Below are 16,504 nucleotides of genomic sequence, written 5' to 3'. Positions count from 1 at the left end.
CTTGTCCATGGCGTGCCAGGTGGGAATTTCGGACTTGTGCGTCACGGATTGCTCCCAAAGCTCTAAGGTCGTCTTTGGCAGCTTAGCGGAAATGAGGTACACTAAAACTCCGTCAGCGAAAACGCTGTCTGTGGAGACCTCGGAATGGGTGAGTGTCGTGAGGCACTTGTGGACGGCCCTCTGGAGCTCTTTTAGCGCTGCTGCTGACTCGGTACGGATTTGGGGCAGACTGAAAAGGATCTTCAGCTGGGCCTTGAGTATCAGCCTCTTGTTTTGGAAACGCTCACGGAGGGCGTTCCATGCGGACGCGAAACCCTCGTTCGTAAGTGGAGCCTGTGCCACTATGTCGTGGGCTTCACCGCTGGTCTTTTTGTTGAGGTGGAACAGTTTTGTCCACTGGAGCCAACCTTGGGTTTTCTATGTAGATGGCGGTGAACAGGTCTCGGAACGTGGGCCACTGCTGGTAGTCCCCACTGAAAACTTCAGTGTCACATGGAGGGAGGCGGCAACCGCCGGAAGTCGGCACTTGAACGGCCAGTTGCGGCGTGTGAGGGACAGTCGAGGGCTCGAGCTGATCGTTCAGTTCGGCCAGGCATTGCGCGTAGACCGCGTAGCAGTCATCGTACATCTCTTGGACATAAGCTACACCCTCTGGATCCTCTTCCGCCATCGTCAGCGAACAGGCCGCGAACTCCGCGTCCACCTTTGCCCACAGGCTTCGGAGTTGTTCTCGATGGACTTGGGAGAGCGTGCGGGTTGGTGTGCTAGCATCTGGAGCGCTGAGCTTCTGGTCGAAGCGGGTCAGTCTGCTTGCGGCCAAGGCAAACTTAGACTGTGCGGAACTGGCGGCCATAGTGCTAGGAGCCGTGCGAGGGACTCCCGAGGGGAGCAACAAATCCTCGAAGGCATGGGGTGCGTGAGCCCTGGACGTGGTCGGACCTCGCTCAGCTGGGGCCGGACGGGAAGATGTGGGCGTAGTGACTGAGCCGTTGGAGCTGGGTGGATGGGTCAAACTCAGCGAACTCACCCGCTTAAACTTCTTGCGAGATTTCTTCTCAACAGTGGGCATGTTTGCTGATGGATCTGCGATAACGCGTAGTGGAGTCGCAAAGGTAGGTGAGCGGAAATGGCGAAGTGGAAGTTCAGAACTACGAACCGTGGATATGTGGTTTTGGTGGAATTTATTGCGAGTATTTAAATTATGGAAATAGTACACCGTGGCCGGAATATATAGATATAAATACTACGATTGAACTACGGTTGAAAACAATATACTCTCGAAATGCAGGGTAGCGCGTCACTTGGCGTTCCGTTACGGTCAAGCGCGGCACCGAAAAATATTCTCCCAACAATTACAACGCAGGCAAACGGTGGAGAAGCGAAAGCGAAAGGAAAAACGAAAAGAATGCACCGCTGCTGCTGCTTGTATGTGTGTATGTATGGCTGTAAGTGCTATGTACCGCGGCTTGGGTTGAAGAGATGTCAAACAACGGGTAAAACGGTGATAACCGTTTTATATACAATATGTATATTATATACATAGATGTGCAAGAATATGCTAATTTAAAATGCGTACGTATAGATATGTAAGATAAATACATACATATGTATGTGCAGTATGTATGGATCGTTATTTTGTTGGTAGTATAATTAGTTAAATAAGGAGGCGCAGTGATTTGATATTTTATTTCCTTATAAAACCGACAAACTATGGAACGTTGAGCATGCACGGAATAAACCACAAAAATAATTGCAAGAATATGCCTTTATGTTTGTTGCCAGCCGCTTGGATTGCGTTGCGATGTGTACATACATGTATGTATGTATGTATGTTAGCAACGAAAGCTCAGCTGGTAGCTGGAGAGGTAAGAATATTATTTACACTGGATCGGAAGCTGAACGCAGGAGTTAGCTCGGATCAAATTAAACATTTGGAGAAGTAGGAAGCCACAACCGTTGGCAGAACGAAGTATGGTTTAATTTGGAGCTAGAGCGAGAAATAAATACATACACATGCATGTACATATGCCACGGGAACTCGGACTGGGATGGAAAACTCGCACAAAATCACTGCACTGTTGTTAGGCACAATCGAAGAGTTCTTATCTTGAACTTGGAGCAATCCGCCGATGCTGGCTGGGGTGAGCTTCTCCTTATGGGGAAGGCGAAGATCCGGCTCGAAGGACCAATGTTTGCAGTGGGGCGGATCGAAGCTCAACTCTCCCACAACGCAATTGCTGTAGCCGTCATAAGAAATGAAAACCGTTATGTTTAGTGGTATATATATAATTATGTGTGTGTATTTGGTTGGACGGTCGCGCGGTAGATCGGCCGTCTGAAGCGGGGGTGAAATCGTAACTGCTTAACTCTATGCCTTATGGTGCTTTTTCTGCCGTGAGCGCCGTGTGGATCGTGGATTGTGGATCCGAGCGCCCCTCCGAGCGCGCGAGAGCGAGTTGGGACCGGGGCGCTACGGAGTTGGCACAGTGCGCGGAAATTGTTTACGGCTGGCCTGAACACCAGGCGAACAGAAATCAGCAGAAGGTCACTGGTTTTTTAAATTTTTTTTAATTCAATTTTTCCGTTTTTCATGTTTGTTTTTCATATTCTCGTTGTCCACCATTTTGAGTGGCTAAAGAAAATATGAAATAACGTAAAACCAAGATTAAAAGGAACTTTAAACGAGGGGGAACGTTGTGAGTTGCTGCGGACACCGCAACTCTACGGTTATACCCGATACTAAGTCAGTATGGCTCTCCTCCGGCAGACGCCGCTAATATTAAACGACACGACAAAGAGTGCGTGCGAGAGAGACAGAAAATCAGTCTGAGCGTGAAGTCGGGCGCTGCGTAGCCACTGCAAATTGATTTGTTCCTATTGGCTATAAAAATGATCTGATCTGATCCAGATTCAGCAATCTGATAGATATGGTCATTATCTATGATTCTGCGTTTTTAGTTTTCTCGAATGTGCAATATTGTGGATGCAACAGATTTTCGTCTTTTGTGTGGGCGGAAGGGGGTGGGGCGAAATTTTGAGATACACGTTTTATAGTAAGATCTAACAGGAGTGCGGATACCAAATTTGGTTACTCTAGCCTTAATAGTCTCTGAGATTTTTGAATATCCCCAGATTTTCGTCCTTTGCGGGGGCGGAAGGGGGTGTGGCGAAATTTAGAAACAAACTCGTCTCGGTCCGATATATTAGGAGTGTGGATACCAAATTTGGTTGCTCTAGTTTTTTAGTCTCTGAGATCTAGGCGCTAATGTTTTACTCTAAGCAAAGCCGCCTATGCTACGTGTGTGTTAGAGAGAGACAGGGCGAGAAAAAATGAAATTGTTTTCTTGATGCTGGCTATAATAATAATACGATCCAATTCAGATTCCGCAGTCTTAAAGATATGGTCATTCTCTACAATTCTACGTTTTTGGTTTTCTCATATCTTTAAAATTGTGGATGCCACAGATTTTCGTCTTTTGTGGGGGCGGAAGTGGGCGGGGCGAAGTTTTGAAATATTTTTGTTGCAGTGACATATCACAGAAGTCTGGATCCAAAACATCGTTGCTCTAGCTCTTATAGTCTTTGAGCACTAGGCGCTGAAGGGGACGGACAGACGGACAGACGGACGGACGGACAGACAGACAGGGCTCAATCGACTCGGCTATTGATTCTGATCAAGAATATATATACTTTATGGGGTCGGAAACGATTCCTTCTGGACGTTACACACATCCACTTTTACCACAAATCTAATATACCCCTATACTCATTTTGAGTATCGGGTATAAAAACCAGTGACCTTGTGCTGATTTCTGTTCGCCTGGTATTCCACATTTGAAACTCCACTTTTCCACCATTTTGAGCGGCCGAAGAACGGAAAAGTGACCAAAGAAAATATGAAAAATGGCGGGAAAAATAATAAAATTAAAAAAACCAGTGACCTTCTGCTGATTTCTGTTCGCCTGGTATCCCAGATTTGTAATTCCCGTTTTTGGGCATTTGAAAGTTGTTGTACAACAACAAGAACAAATTTTGTACAACAATTGACAACAACAACTTTTGTTGTTTTCTCCGTTATTTGTGGCCCGATCTAGGCGTGCGTCGGCATCCTGTACTCGGAATAGGTTCCTTGATCTAATGCAGTCCTTATCAAGGACCAAGGGTTCAGGATATTTTTTCCAGACACATAGATCTGTCCTTGATCCTTCGCTAAGGACTACAACAAACGAACCATACAGATCTAGTTTTTCCGGCTATTTGTGGGCCGACTTAGGCGTGCGACGGCTTCCTGTGGTTGAAAAAATGTCCCTGATTTGATGGAGTCCTTATCAAGGACATTTTCCCGAATCGAAAATATGTATTTTTCTCCGCTATTTGTGAACCGATCTGGGCGTGCCACGCCTTTTTTAGCCGGGATAGTGTCCCCAAAACAGAAGACAGAAAGGATGACTTTTCAATCATTTTATTCATCAGAACTTAGCTTACTATAGGATACGTTATTATAAATAAATAAACAAGTGGATAAAATTTGTATCTACTATCTAAATGTTTAAACGCGTATATCCTTAAACCTAACAACAACGATATTTATCTAGAGTGTAGTAGCCCGCGTAGCCCCTCGCTTGGTTGCCATAGTCAAAGTCCTTGTTGTCGATGGCTTGTTAGACTCGGATGCTACGGGGTGCGATTCTGTCCTGCTGGGATACGATTCTGTCCGGCTGGTATACTTTGATAGGACCCCGTCTGGCGGGTCGAAATCGGATACGACTTCGTTTGTGGCGAAGATTACGATACATATGTAGGTCCTCTGTGAAAAAAGAAATATTTTTAAATTGTGTCCACAATTACATACTGATTCACTTACTCGTCTCGAAGCTATCCCAGATTTTGATTCGGCGACGCATATTATTATACAAAAAAATATTAAAACTTAAAAATTGTGTTGTTGGAAGCTGGGTTGTATACGGTACATAAACCGTCTACAGTTTGGTCGTCGCAACTAGAACTTGAACCAGTTGGACTGCGAAGTGGGCATCATACGATACGGTGCGCGAAATGAGGATCTGAAGACACGGCGACAGCCTCTGATGATTGCGATGGGACAATTAGTGACAGGCAGTTGTGGAACTGTTTCTGATACTGAGTTTTATTGAACAAATGCATCTCCTTATATAGCTAGCAGTGGTACTCTTATTGTATGGGAAGGAACGCCAGGCTCCATGTGAGTGTATTTTTAGATAGGGTGCACTTACTCTGTGCGTGGTTACATTTCAGTGCATTTACTTAGGTATTTGGCAGCAACAAAGTAAATAGTTTATTGCTTCATCCTTTTTGGTGGGTTCGAGTTTACAAGTGCAATTGTCTATTCTTAGTTGCTAATGTAATTTTCGTGTCGTCATATTCATTCACATGAAGTGACATGGACAATTGTATTTATGAGTATTTGTGTATGAAATTGTACTGTATATTCTGTAATATTAATAAGGTATATGTCTGTGACTGAACAGTATTCCTCATACCTTCCCAAACACACAACGGGTTGCCTTCGAATGATGTTAACGGCTTTCGCAGTTTCATATTTAAACAAATGTATACCATCTATAATAAATTTGATTCATTTTAAGTCAAATATGTTTACTTTATTTGGCATTGCTGTGTTGCTGCTTACAGACGACAAATACGCAATGATTTGAAATTAAACGATCGATGTTTTGCAAAACATCGGTAGCAGCAAAAACATCGGAAAACATCAGTAAGCATCGGCAGAAAAACATCGATGCTCGGTGCATCGATGTTATTTTACATCACTAGCAAGAAGACACACATGTCATAAGAAATTTTAGTTTGCGTTTAAAATCGATGAAAATAGCTATATAGTTACATGTCTGCATCTCGCAAGAAGGATCCTTGCAAAGCGAACGCCTGCCGCATACAAGCCTGTTTGAACGGTACGTACCTGAAATGGTTTCCTTTGTTATTATGTAAGCTTGTGCGACTTATCAAGAATCGTCATTGCAGAAAACAATTACCAGGAGGATAAATGTGCTGACGTTCTCGAGGCTATGCGCCAATGTTGTCTAAAGTGGCATAAAATATCGCTTTGTTGCAGTGGAATCAATTTGGAAAAACCATACTTAACAGAAGCATCCAAAGGTGCCGGCAAGTCGTGAGTTTTCGATGCGCTTGATGCTGTATGTCACGCTAACTTTCATTACCAACAGAGAAAAATAATGTCCATACCGCAGTACAAGCCACCAAAAGACATTCAAGACTTGTTAGACAAAAAGGAGCAGCAGCAGCCACAACAACCTGGTCGGCGCCGTCGTACAGCCGTGCTGCCCAAGCGCACTTGGATACAGCGAAACCCGCGACTGTTTCAGATCAGTTTCCTGACGAGCTCGCTACTCATATTCTTCTCCAAGCCCATTTACGACGCGTTCATAGCAGATCCCTTGCCTCCCAGTGAGATTCGTGTGCCGCCGCACAAACGTTAACGTTGAGGAATGGAATCGGTGCGCAAAGCCAACCAACGTCTCCGCAACTACCCAATTCTGCTTACAAAGTGTGCCGACAAGGCCTCAGCATATGCAATTTGCGTGTCGCGCGACCCGAACGTGCAGCATAAGATCTGCGACGCCGAGTTTAAGAAATTTTTGAGCTGCATTCGAAAGAGTGCAATGGAGCTAAAAACAAAGTTGTAAACGAAGAGCAATAAACAAAATGTTACGAACGAAAGTGGCGAGTACCGGATGGCAACGATTTGGCCGTCAAATCCTGCATATTAGCTTTAGAACCCATCTGATGATCTCCGCTCTAATTCGCCTTGTTCTGATCTGCTACGGACAAATACACGACAGTAAGTCTGCGGTGCCCTACATCGGACATCGACTACAAAGTGGTCACTGATGGAGCCTGTCAAGTGCTGGCGGGAGATACTCCGTTTGCGAGGCACACCTATCGTTACAGCCCTATAATGGCATATCTTCAGACACTAAACATATTGGTACACCCGGCGTGCGGAAAACTACTCTACGCGACTTTCGATTTGCTCATTGCTACTCTTATTTATCACCTGGTGCACATGGAGATCAAGAGTCAGTACCAGAAGACCGTGCAGCATCTGCTCAGCAAGTTCAACAGGCCCCATGAACCAGACCAGTCCCTCGATGCGCTGGACGAACGAAGTCACCCAGAAAACATCGCTCGCGTCTCCGCATGCTGCTGGCTCTACAATCCGCTGACGGCAGTAATATCCACACGCGGGAGCGGAGACTGCTTTTCAAGCTTTTTTGTGATCTTGACCATCTATCTGCTGATTCGATCGGAACACAATTCGTCGCACAAGAATTGGCTCATCTTTGCCGCCGGACTGGCGCACGGACTAGTTATCCATTTACGACTATATCCTTTGCTATTTAGTCTGGCTTACTATCTGTCTTTGTCATCACGTCTAACGCGAACGCCTTTCGATTTCCTGCGCCAAATCATGCGCCCCAACAAGCAACAGTTCTCCCTGGTCCTAGGCACACTTCTCAGTCTAGTGGCCTTCACGTGGACTTTCTATTCACTCTATGGCTGGCAATACATCTACGAAGCCTACCTCTACCACTTTGTGCGCAAGGACTCACGTCACAACTTCTCACTGCAGTTCTTGCTTCAATATCTGGGCAGCGCGGCGACAGTTGAGGAATCTGCGTTGCTGACGAAGCTGCTGTTAGTAGCTCCGCAGTTTTGCCTCATTCTCTACCTGAGCTTGAGCTTTGGCCAGTTTCGTCAGACGCTGCCGTTTTGCATCTTCACCGTGGCCTTTGTAAGCGTTACCTACAACTCCGTGGTGACCTCACAATACTTCATCTGGTACTTGGCGATCCTGCCCCTGTGCCTGAACAACTTCAAACTCCTGTCGTGGAGCCGATCCATATTCCTGTTGGTCCTTTGGCTGCTGGCCCAGGCGCTGTGGCTGCTGCTGGAGTTCAAAACCTGGAACAGCTTCAACTGGATTGGACTGCAGGGCGCAGTGTTTTTTGTAACAAACGGATACATACTACAACAGCTACTGAGCCACTATGGGTTCACACAATTTAAGATTAGTTATAGGAAGTTGCTTTAACCAAGAAACAACCCATACTACAAGTATGTTTAAAGACGAGTTTTAATAAAGATGTAAAAAACAATCACAACTCAGATATTTAAAGACAGTTTTGGTTCAGCTCTTTGTAATGCTCAAGTACTTTATGTAATTAAATAGTTTTTCCACTTCCTCACTGTGCATCTGATACACTTTATTTTGAACCCCATAGGCGTCACACTCTCCAATCATTTCCATTTCAAAAACATTCCCTTGCTTGTTCCACGTAGCATCGGAAAAGTGTTTCTGAACTCTGCGGTACAGTGATCCTGCACAGATTGTGCCCACGCTGAATTGGTGGTCAATTTTGAAGTCTGCTTTATTCCTGTACATAGAATTCACTTTCTCGAAGTCGTTGCCTAGAGGCGTAGACGTCGACAGGAACATATGGTATAAGCGCTTCCGTTCGACTGGTGTTTTTACACACAGGAAACACAGCTTCTGTGTGTAGTCGACTTTGTACGGATCGCTTGGGGCAGTGGTGGTGGAGAGCTACATTTCAACAGAATTCTACTTAGGATCGTTGGAATTGTTATTTTTCCCCCTAATGCGAGGGGTGTCTCGACGTCTCCCAGAAATATTCATCACTGGACCTTGGGATGACTCAATTTGATCGATGGAGTCATTACTGGAACTGTTGTTTGTTTCGACTTCCATTGCTTTGGGTTTGTTTTTTACTACAATATATGCTTTCTTTATGTATATCTGTGCAACAATTAGGCAATAAGCACTGAGGGCCAACCTTTTAAATGGTCGGGTTGTTTAGTGGTAGCTCGAAATCATACAAAATATTTCACAACAAAAAGAAGCTTTTAATGTTAGTGATGGGAATGGTGCTACTATATGGTGCTTTTTAACTTCATTTACGTGGAATGGCAAATACTTATTATCATATCACTTATTTAAAGGCACATTATGGCGGAAATTTGGAAACCGCACTCCTTGTTTCAAAATTCTAAACAATTTAACATGATTTTCACAAGCGACCAATACAATATTATAATGAATTTATCTACGATTTTGCGGCATAAATTTTCTGAAACTATTGACCTGGTTTCCACTTAATCACGCTTTCATTATTCCAGTGCTCCCCGCTCATCCGATTCAGAACCAAAAAAGTAACTTCTTTGTCGTCAACCATGAATTCTTCTATGATACATCCTGGCTTGAAATTGTCTGGACCGAACTCATAACAACGCTTTCCATTTTCTTAGCTTATCTTGTTGCCAACCTTTCCACCGAATTTTCTATAAAAGTTTCTTGAAATACTCCTCAATTGTTTACTTTTGTAAAGGGGAAGAAGTCATGACGACTGATAGTATGATTTGGACCGTTTCACAACAAAAAGCCAATAACAGTGTTGCTGGAATAGAATTGATTATTTGTTCTTTTATATTGCCGTAGGGTGAACATTATCTACCAACTAATTTCTAAAAGATGTTAGGTACATTCTAATGCGCGTTATACACCATTTTATTCTTAAAGTACAAGTCATTTCGCTTTAATTACATATTAGCTGAGGCTGCATACGTAAACAATAATAGGATAAAGGGATAATAATAGGATAAGCTAAAGGGGTATTAAACATTTATTCAGGCACATGCACTTAAAACACATTATATATAACGTGTAAAAATGTTTTACCGCTTACGATTTTCTAGCAAATAACTCATATAATTATATATACGATTGTCTTGCTTTTTTAAACAATCCGAGACTATTTCTTGTACCTCTGCCCATCGCATTTTAGACTCAATCACTGATTCATTTACCCAGTGCTTTTCACTGATCCGATTCTTTACTAATAATGTAACACTTTTTGCGTCGAACGTTGGTCCCGATATGACATGATGATGTCTAGAGTTCTGTGGACCGAATTCATAGTATTGTTTACCATTTTTCTTAACAACTGATCCTACAAATCTTTCGACTTTTTCTGGATCAGCTCTAGTTGCCAGGTGAGGAGCATCTGGAAGTAGTAACTTCTGCAAAACGCACTCTTTGTCGTGTCGCTTAATATTAGCGGCGTCTGCCGGAGGAGAGCCATACTGACTTAGTATCGAGTATAACTGTAGAGTTGCGGTCTCCTCAGCAACTCACAACGTTCCCCCTCGTTTCAAGTTATATTTAATATTTTTTTACAGTATTTCCATTGACCCTTCTAGCTCTACGGGATTAGTTTTAGATTCGAATATGGACGACATAGTCGTACCCATCATGTCTAGCTAATTATTGGACACTTCGTAGTCAACCCATAGCCGTATATTTAAATAACAATTAGTAATATCCTTTCACTGACAATAAAACATTACCTTATTCATAGAATGCTGATGCCAGTTCATACACCGAACATGTCGCAAAGGAACTTTCTGGATTGGATCCCAGGGTCGTCGGCTCTGGCATTCGGCTAGCGCCGCGTCATCATGAGCCAGCCATGACGCCCATTCATGCGTCGCCGAATCAAAAGCTGGGATAGCTTCGAGACGAGTAAGTGAATCAGTATGTAATTGTGGACACAATTTAAAAATATTTCTTTTTTCACAGAGGACCTACATATGTATCGTAAGCTTCGCCACAAACGAAGTCGTATCCGATTTCGACCCGCCAGACGGGGTCCTATCAAAGTATCCCAGCCGGACAGAATCGTATCCCAGCAGGACAGAATCGCACCCCGTAGCATCCGAGTCTAACAAGCCATCGACAACAAGGACTTTGACTATGGCAACCAAGCGAGGAGCTACGCGGGCTACTACACTCTAGATACATATCGTTGTTGTTAGGTTTAAGGATATACGCGTTTAAACATTTAGATAGTAGATACAAATTTTATTCACTTGTTTATTTATTTATACTAACGTATCCTATACTAAGCTTAGTTCTGATGAATAAAATGATTGAAAACTCATCCTTTCTGTCTTCTGTTTTGGGGACACTATCCCGGTTAAAAAAGGCGTGGCACGCCCAGATCGGTTCACAAATAGCGGAGAAAAATACATATTTTCGATTCGGGAAAATGTCCTTGATAAGGACTCCATCAAATCAGGGACATTTTTTCGACCACAGGAAGCCGTCGCACGCCTAAATCGGCCCACAAATAGCCGGAAAAACTAGATCTGTATGGTTCGTTTGTTGTAGTCCTTAGCGAATGATCAAGGACAGATCTGATCGCAGAAGCTGGCGTACGTCGCGATCGGGCCACGAATAAGAGGGAAACCAAGATATATGTGTCTGGAAAAAATATCCTGAATCCTTGGTCCTTGATAAGGACTGCATTAGATCAAGGAACCTATTCCGAGTACGGGAAGCCGTCGCACGCCTAGATCGGGCCACAAATAACGGAGAAAACAACAAAAGTTGTTGTTGTCAATTGTTGTACAAAATTTGTTCTTGTTGTTGTACAACAACTTTCAAATGCCCAAAAACGGAAATTACAAATCTGGGATACCAGGCGAACAGAAATCAGCAGAAGGTCACTGGTTTTTTTAATTTTATTATTTGTCCCGCCATTTTTCAAATCCCCAAATTTTGCAACGTTTTCTCATATTTTCTTTGGTCACATTTCCGTTCTTCGGCCGCTCAAAATGGTGGAAAAGTGGAATTTTAAATGTGGAATACCAGGCAAACAGAAATCAGCACAAGGTCACTGGTTTTTAAAAGTTCCTTTTAATCTTGTTTTTACGTTATTTCATATTTTCTTTAGCCACTCAAAATGGTGGAAAACGAGAATATGAAAAACAAACATGAAAAACGGCGTTTGTGGCGAAGCTTACGATACATATGTAGGTCCTCTGTGAAAAAAGAAATATTTTTAAATTGTGTCCACAATTACATACTGATTCACTTACTCGTCTCGAAGCTATCTCAGCTTTTGATTCGGCGTCGCATGAATGGGCGTCATGGCTGGCTCATGATGACGCGGCGCTAGCCGAATGCCAGAGCCGACGACCCTGGGATCCAATCCAGAAGTTCCTTTGCGACATGTTCGGTGTATGAACTGGCATCAGCATTCTATGAATAAGGTGTAAACTTTTAATAGCACGGTTTTATTATATGTTCTTCTTTCTTGATCGGCGTATTCGAATGAATGTGTGTTGGCATATCGATACTTGTCGAGGACAAGTATCGATATATCGAGTACATTGGTATTTCTTATAATACTATCGATGAGTAAATCTTAAACTAATATTCAAATCTTATAAACTAATATTCATATCTTACATTCGGGCAACCTGACTACAGATCGCCCACGATCTACACACTAAGGCATACAGTTGGTTAAACATTTCTTATTCGGTATTGTCTTACTTAACATACTATTTCATCGATTAACAACATGAGACCATGGTTTTATCCTTACACTCTACCCAGGGTTTAAGCCTTGCTGGTTCTAATATACTTCGGAATGGCATTTGCGTCAACTGACAGTCCTCAATGTCGACAACCTCATAACGATCATTATCCAATACTCTATTGATCCTGTACGGTCCTCGATACTTTGGTGCGAACTTCTTATTGATCCCCGGTGTTGTGTCCACATGCCGGACTGCTACATAGTCACCAGGTTCATACTTTAATGGGGCTCTATGTTTATGGGCATACATCTTCTCATTTCTTTTCTTCGACAACCGTATGTTCTCACTTGCTATTTCTCTTATAGTTTCCAACTCTCTAAGTTCTGACGCTAACTTCTCCTCTAGGTATTCGGTTAATTCATCTACAACGGGTCCTTTCTGGGGTATTCCAAATAACAATGTGCTGGGTGTCTTTTTCGTACTGCTGTTAACGGAGTTATTAATGGCGTGCTCTACCTTGCTCATCAACCTATACCAATCGGCTTGCTCAAGGGGCTCTGACAGTTTTCCTAACATAGGAGTAAGAACACGATTCACCCGCTCCACTTGGCCATTCGCCTGCGGTGCACCTGTAGCTACCTTAATGTGCTCTATCCCTCTCTCCTGTAGAAAACTAGAGAACTCTAACGAGGTGAAACAGGTCCCACGATCTGATATTATCCTAGTAGGGCGACTATAGAAATCAAAATATTTACTTAAGGCATCCTTCGCTTCCCGCGTGCTGGTACTATTAACCGGGAACAATTTGACAAACTTAGTGAATGCATCTATTACCACAAGGAGGTGTTTTCGCTTAGATCTAATACTCGGCAACGGACCCAAATGATCAACATGTAGGGTATGAAAAGGAACACACGACTTTGGGATACTATGGAGCGTTCTGTTATGGATTGTTTTAGGCATCGAGTGTAGTATACACGGTAGACAGTTTCTGATGAACCTTGCCACTTTACTTCTCATTGACGGAAACCAGTAGGTCCTCAAAAGGTCACTCACGCACTTCTCTGCGGCCAGATGTCCTAGTTTTTCGTGTGACCGCCTTATCAACTGCTCTTCCATACACATTGGTACATAGAAACATAGTTTGTTTTCACAACTCCTCTTGTAAACAATACCATCTATCATTTCAAAATCTACTTCAATTCCATCCTCTAGCATTTTTCGAATCCTAACTACTTCCTTGTCTCGCATCTGTTCTGTTTGCAATATCAAATCAACATCTTCTGGCGTTGCACCTACTACCCCAACTATCAATGATTTTAGTAATCTTTCCTCCTGAAACTCTAAATTGTCCCTCTCTACTGTATCCTCAACACATTTTTTCTCTTTATCTGAATTCCTACTACTAATGTACTTTACTCCCCCCACCACATCGTTAACGCTTCCTCTACATTGGCTCAAATCTCTAATTTCAATCTTCCATCCATCCTTTTCCCTATATTCACTATTCTCTATGTTATCTCTACAATCACCACCAAGCTTCTCTCTATCATCAGACTTCCACCTATTTCCCAATCTACTTCCTACTGCACTTGATTCTCCACACTCAATCGCAGGGTTCTGTACGGTACTACTACGCTCTCTATTGATATTTAATTCTCTACACTTAATCACAGGGTTCTCTACGGTACCTCTATGCTCACTACCAGTGTTGTCTCTACTTACACTATTCCTTGTATATTGCTTTCTACTCTCATCTTTTTCTAAATTAGACTTTTCTAAACCGTATTTGACTCTATAACCATCCTCTAACATATTCGTCACTTGATCTTGTTTGCTCAGCGCATCAACGTGCGCCATACTGGCCCCAGGTCTGTGCATAATGGAGTAATCATAGTTCTCTAACTCTAGGGACCACCGTGCTATCTTAGGACTAATTGACTTTCTGGTTAACGTCTGTACTAACGAATTACAATCCGTGATTATTTTGAAGGACCTATGCTCCAAATATGCTCTAAAACGCCTCAATGCATAAATTATAGCCAATGTCTCTAGTTCGAAACTATGATAACGTGATTCTCTTTCTGTTGTTTTGCCGGAATAATAGGACACAGGGTGCATCTTCCCATCATCTTGTCTTTGCATCAGTATTGCGCCATAACCGTATGAACTTGCGTCTGTATGTAATTCCGTTTCTCTATTTGGGCTAAAAATGGCTAATACCGGACGATTTGCCAACGCATTCTTAAGAGTTTCAAACGTCTTCACCTGTTCTCTATTCATGGGAAACGGACCACCTTCTTTTAACAACTGCACCAAGGGCTTAGCTGTCGTCGCAAATGACAACATGAAACGTCGAAAATACGAAAAGAATCCCAAGCATGAGTGCAGTGCTTTTACATTTTGAGGGACTGGGTATTTTTTCAAGGCCTCAATATGGGAATCACTAGGAACTATTCCGTTTTGATTAACTTTATACCCCAGGAAATCGATGTTTCGATTGACAAACCTACACTTTTTTAGATTTATCTCTAAATTTTGCTCGCTAAACCGAATGCATAGTCTTTTTAATATATCCATGTAATCTTCAACTGTTTTAGTCGCTACTAATATATCATCCATGTACACTACAATGCTTTTGTTCCTAATAAAGTCTCTCAAGAGCTCCGAAATAAATCTCTGAAAAATAGCGGATCCATTTTTTAACCCAAAGGGCATTCTCAAGTACTCATACTGTCCTTGCGGTGTCACAAACGATGTATACGGAACTGATTTTTCTTCTACGCCTATTTGATGATACCCACTTTTCAAATCTATAATGGAAAAACAGCACTTGTTTTCTAAAAACTCAAGACAGTCCTCAATAAGGGGCAATGGGAAATTATCTTTAACAATTCATTTGTTCAGACCACGGTAATCGACACACATTCGAAGTTCTCCTGATTTTTTTTTTACTAGGACCAACGGGGAAGCATATGGAGACTCACTATGACGGATTACTTTCTTTTCTAACAGATCATCTACTATTTCAGCTACTTTCTCTCTCTCATGGTAGGATAAACGACGCGGAGTACAATGAAATGGTGTTGTTTCTGTTACACGAATCTGCATCTGATACTTTGGTGGTGCTTTAAAGTCAAATTTTTTGTGGCTGGTACTCCAACAGTTTAAACATGCCCCATCCGGTCTCTTTGGCTGACTGCATTCCTTCATAACGTGCCCAAATTGCCGACAGTTGTAGCAACGCATTGCGCCACCACCTTGCTGCTGCCCAACTGCAATACTCACATTTAGTTTTCCCTTTGTCATACCTTCGCTACGAATTGCTACGACGCCAGGAGCTCTTCTGACCTTATCATAGGTGACCATCTTGTCACGCAACTCGTTGAGTCTGCTGCAATATAGCATGGATGCTGCCATGCCCGTCTTGTCCTGCAGTCCCTCTACGATGAACTTGACCACATCGCTCGTGGCCATGTCTGCTTGCGACGCTATGCTGCACATTGCGACGAAATATTGCAATGCGCTTTCATTATTTGCAATTTTCCGTGCCTCCAGTCGCTTTCCAATGTCCCACGCTGTCACTTTCTGCTCAAAGACGTTGAGCAATTCTGCTCGCATCAATTGCCAAGTCAAAGGCGCCACATGGTCGATGTACGCCTTCGCCGATCCGCATAGCAGCCGCTTCGCTAATATCCAGCATTTGTACTCGGATACACCATGGAAATTCATAATGTCCTCAAAGTTACTTATCCAACTGGTTACAGCCTGGTCGTCATCTCCAGAAAGTGGACGCATCAACGCCTCAATGTGTGTCAAGTCGATGCAATCTCTCGGCGTTTCCAACTCCATAGCCTCTTTCTCCGTTTTCAATATGCTTAATTTGAGATCAGCTAAGCGCTTGCGAGAAACGTACAATTGTTCCAACTGCTGCAAACGGCGCGATTCTTCTTCGTATTCATCTGATCGCATGGTCAATTTCGAACAAGCGTTGTCTTGTCGCGGCATGAATGCTTCTCGAGCCTTCTGCACATTTTCACCATATTCTTCTGGCGCCGCTTTTACTGCGTGTTGTGCACTACGG

General features: G+C 43.0%; 3 protein-coding genes and 1 pseudogene across 4 annotated transcripts; 3 read left to right on the top strand and 1 right to left on the bottom strand.

Moving 5' to 3' along the window:
* Positions 1-5,790: 5,790 nt before the first annotated feature.
* On the top strand, positions 5,791-6,511 carry LOC117189937. Of its 2 annotated transcripts, none has more exons than XM_033395017.1 (3): positions 5,791-5,948; positions 6,019-6,166; positions 6,222-6,511. In XM_033395017.1, the coding sequence occupies exon 3, from the start codon at positions 6,231-6,233 to the stop codon at positions 6,492-6,494; it is 264 nt and encodes an 87-aa protein (XP_033250908.1). In that variant the 5' UTR covers positions 5,791-5,948; positions 6,019-6,166; positions 6,222-6,230; the 3' UTR covers positions 6,495-6,511. The 2 variants fall into 2 exon arrangements, with proteins under 2 accessions (XP_033250908.1, XP_033250909.1); XM_033395018.1 differs by having other exon boundaries at positions 6,005-6,166.
* Positions 6,483-6,735, top strand: LOC108160159. Its single transcript, XM_017293976.2, has one exon. It carries the CDS (start codon positions 6,504-6,506, stop codon positions 6,699-6,701), a length of 198 nt encoding a protein of 65 aa, XP_017149465.2. The 5' UTR covers positions 6,483-6,503; the 3' UTR covers positions 6,702-6,735.
* Positions 6,697-8,186, top strand: LOC117189936 (annotated as a pseudogene).
* A 1,084-nt stretch (positions 8,187-9,270) lies between these two features.
* On the bottom strand, positions 9,271-10,140 carry LOC117191577 (the record flags this gene model as incomplete). Its single annotated transcript, XM_033396404.1, has 1 exon — positions 9,271-10,140. A coding segment is annotated over one exon (372 nt), but the record flags the coding sequence as incomplete, so codon positions are not given.
* Positions 10,141-16,504: the final 6,364 nt, after the last annotated feature.

This window comes from Drosophila miranda, assembly GCF_003369915.1.
Source record: "Drosophila miranda strain MSH22 chromosome Y unlocalized genomic scaffold, D.miranda_PacBio2.1 Contig_Y1_pilon, whole genome shotgun sequence".
Lineage (NCBI taxonomy): Eukaryota > Metazoa > Arthropoda > Insecta > Diptera > Drosophilidae > Drosophila > Drosophila miranda.
Note: the sequence above shows the minus strand (reverse complement) of the source record. Positions and strands in the feature narration are given on the sequence as shown.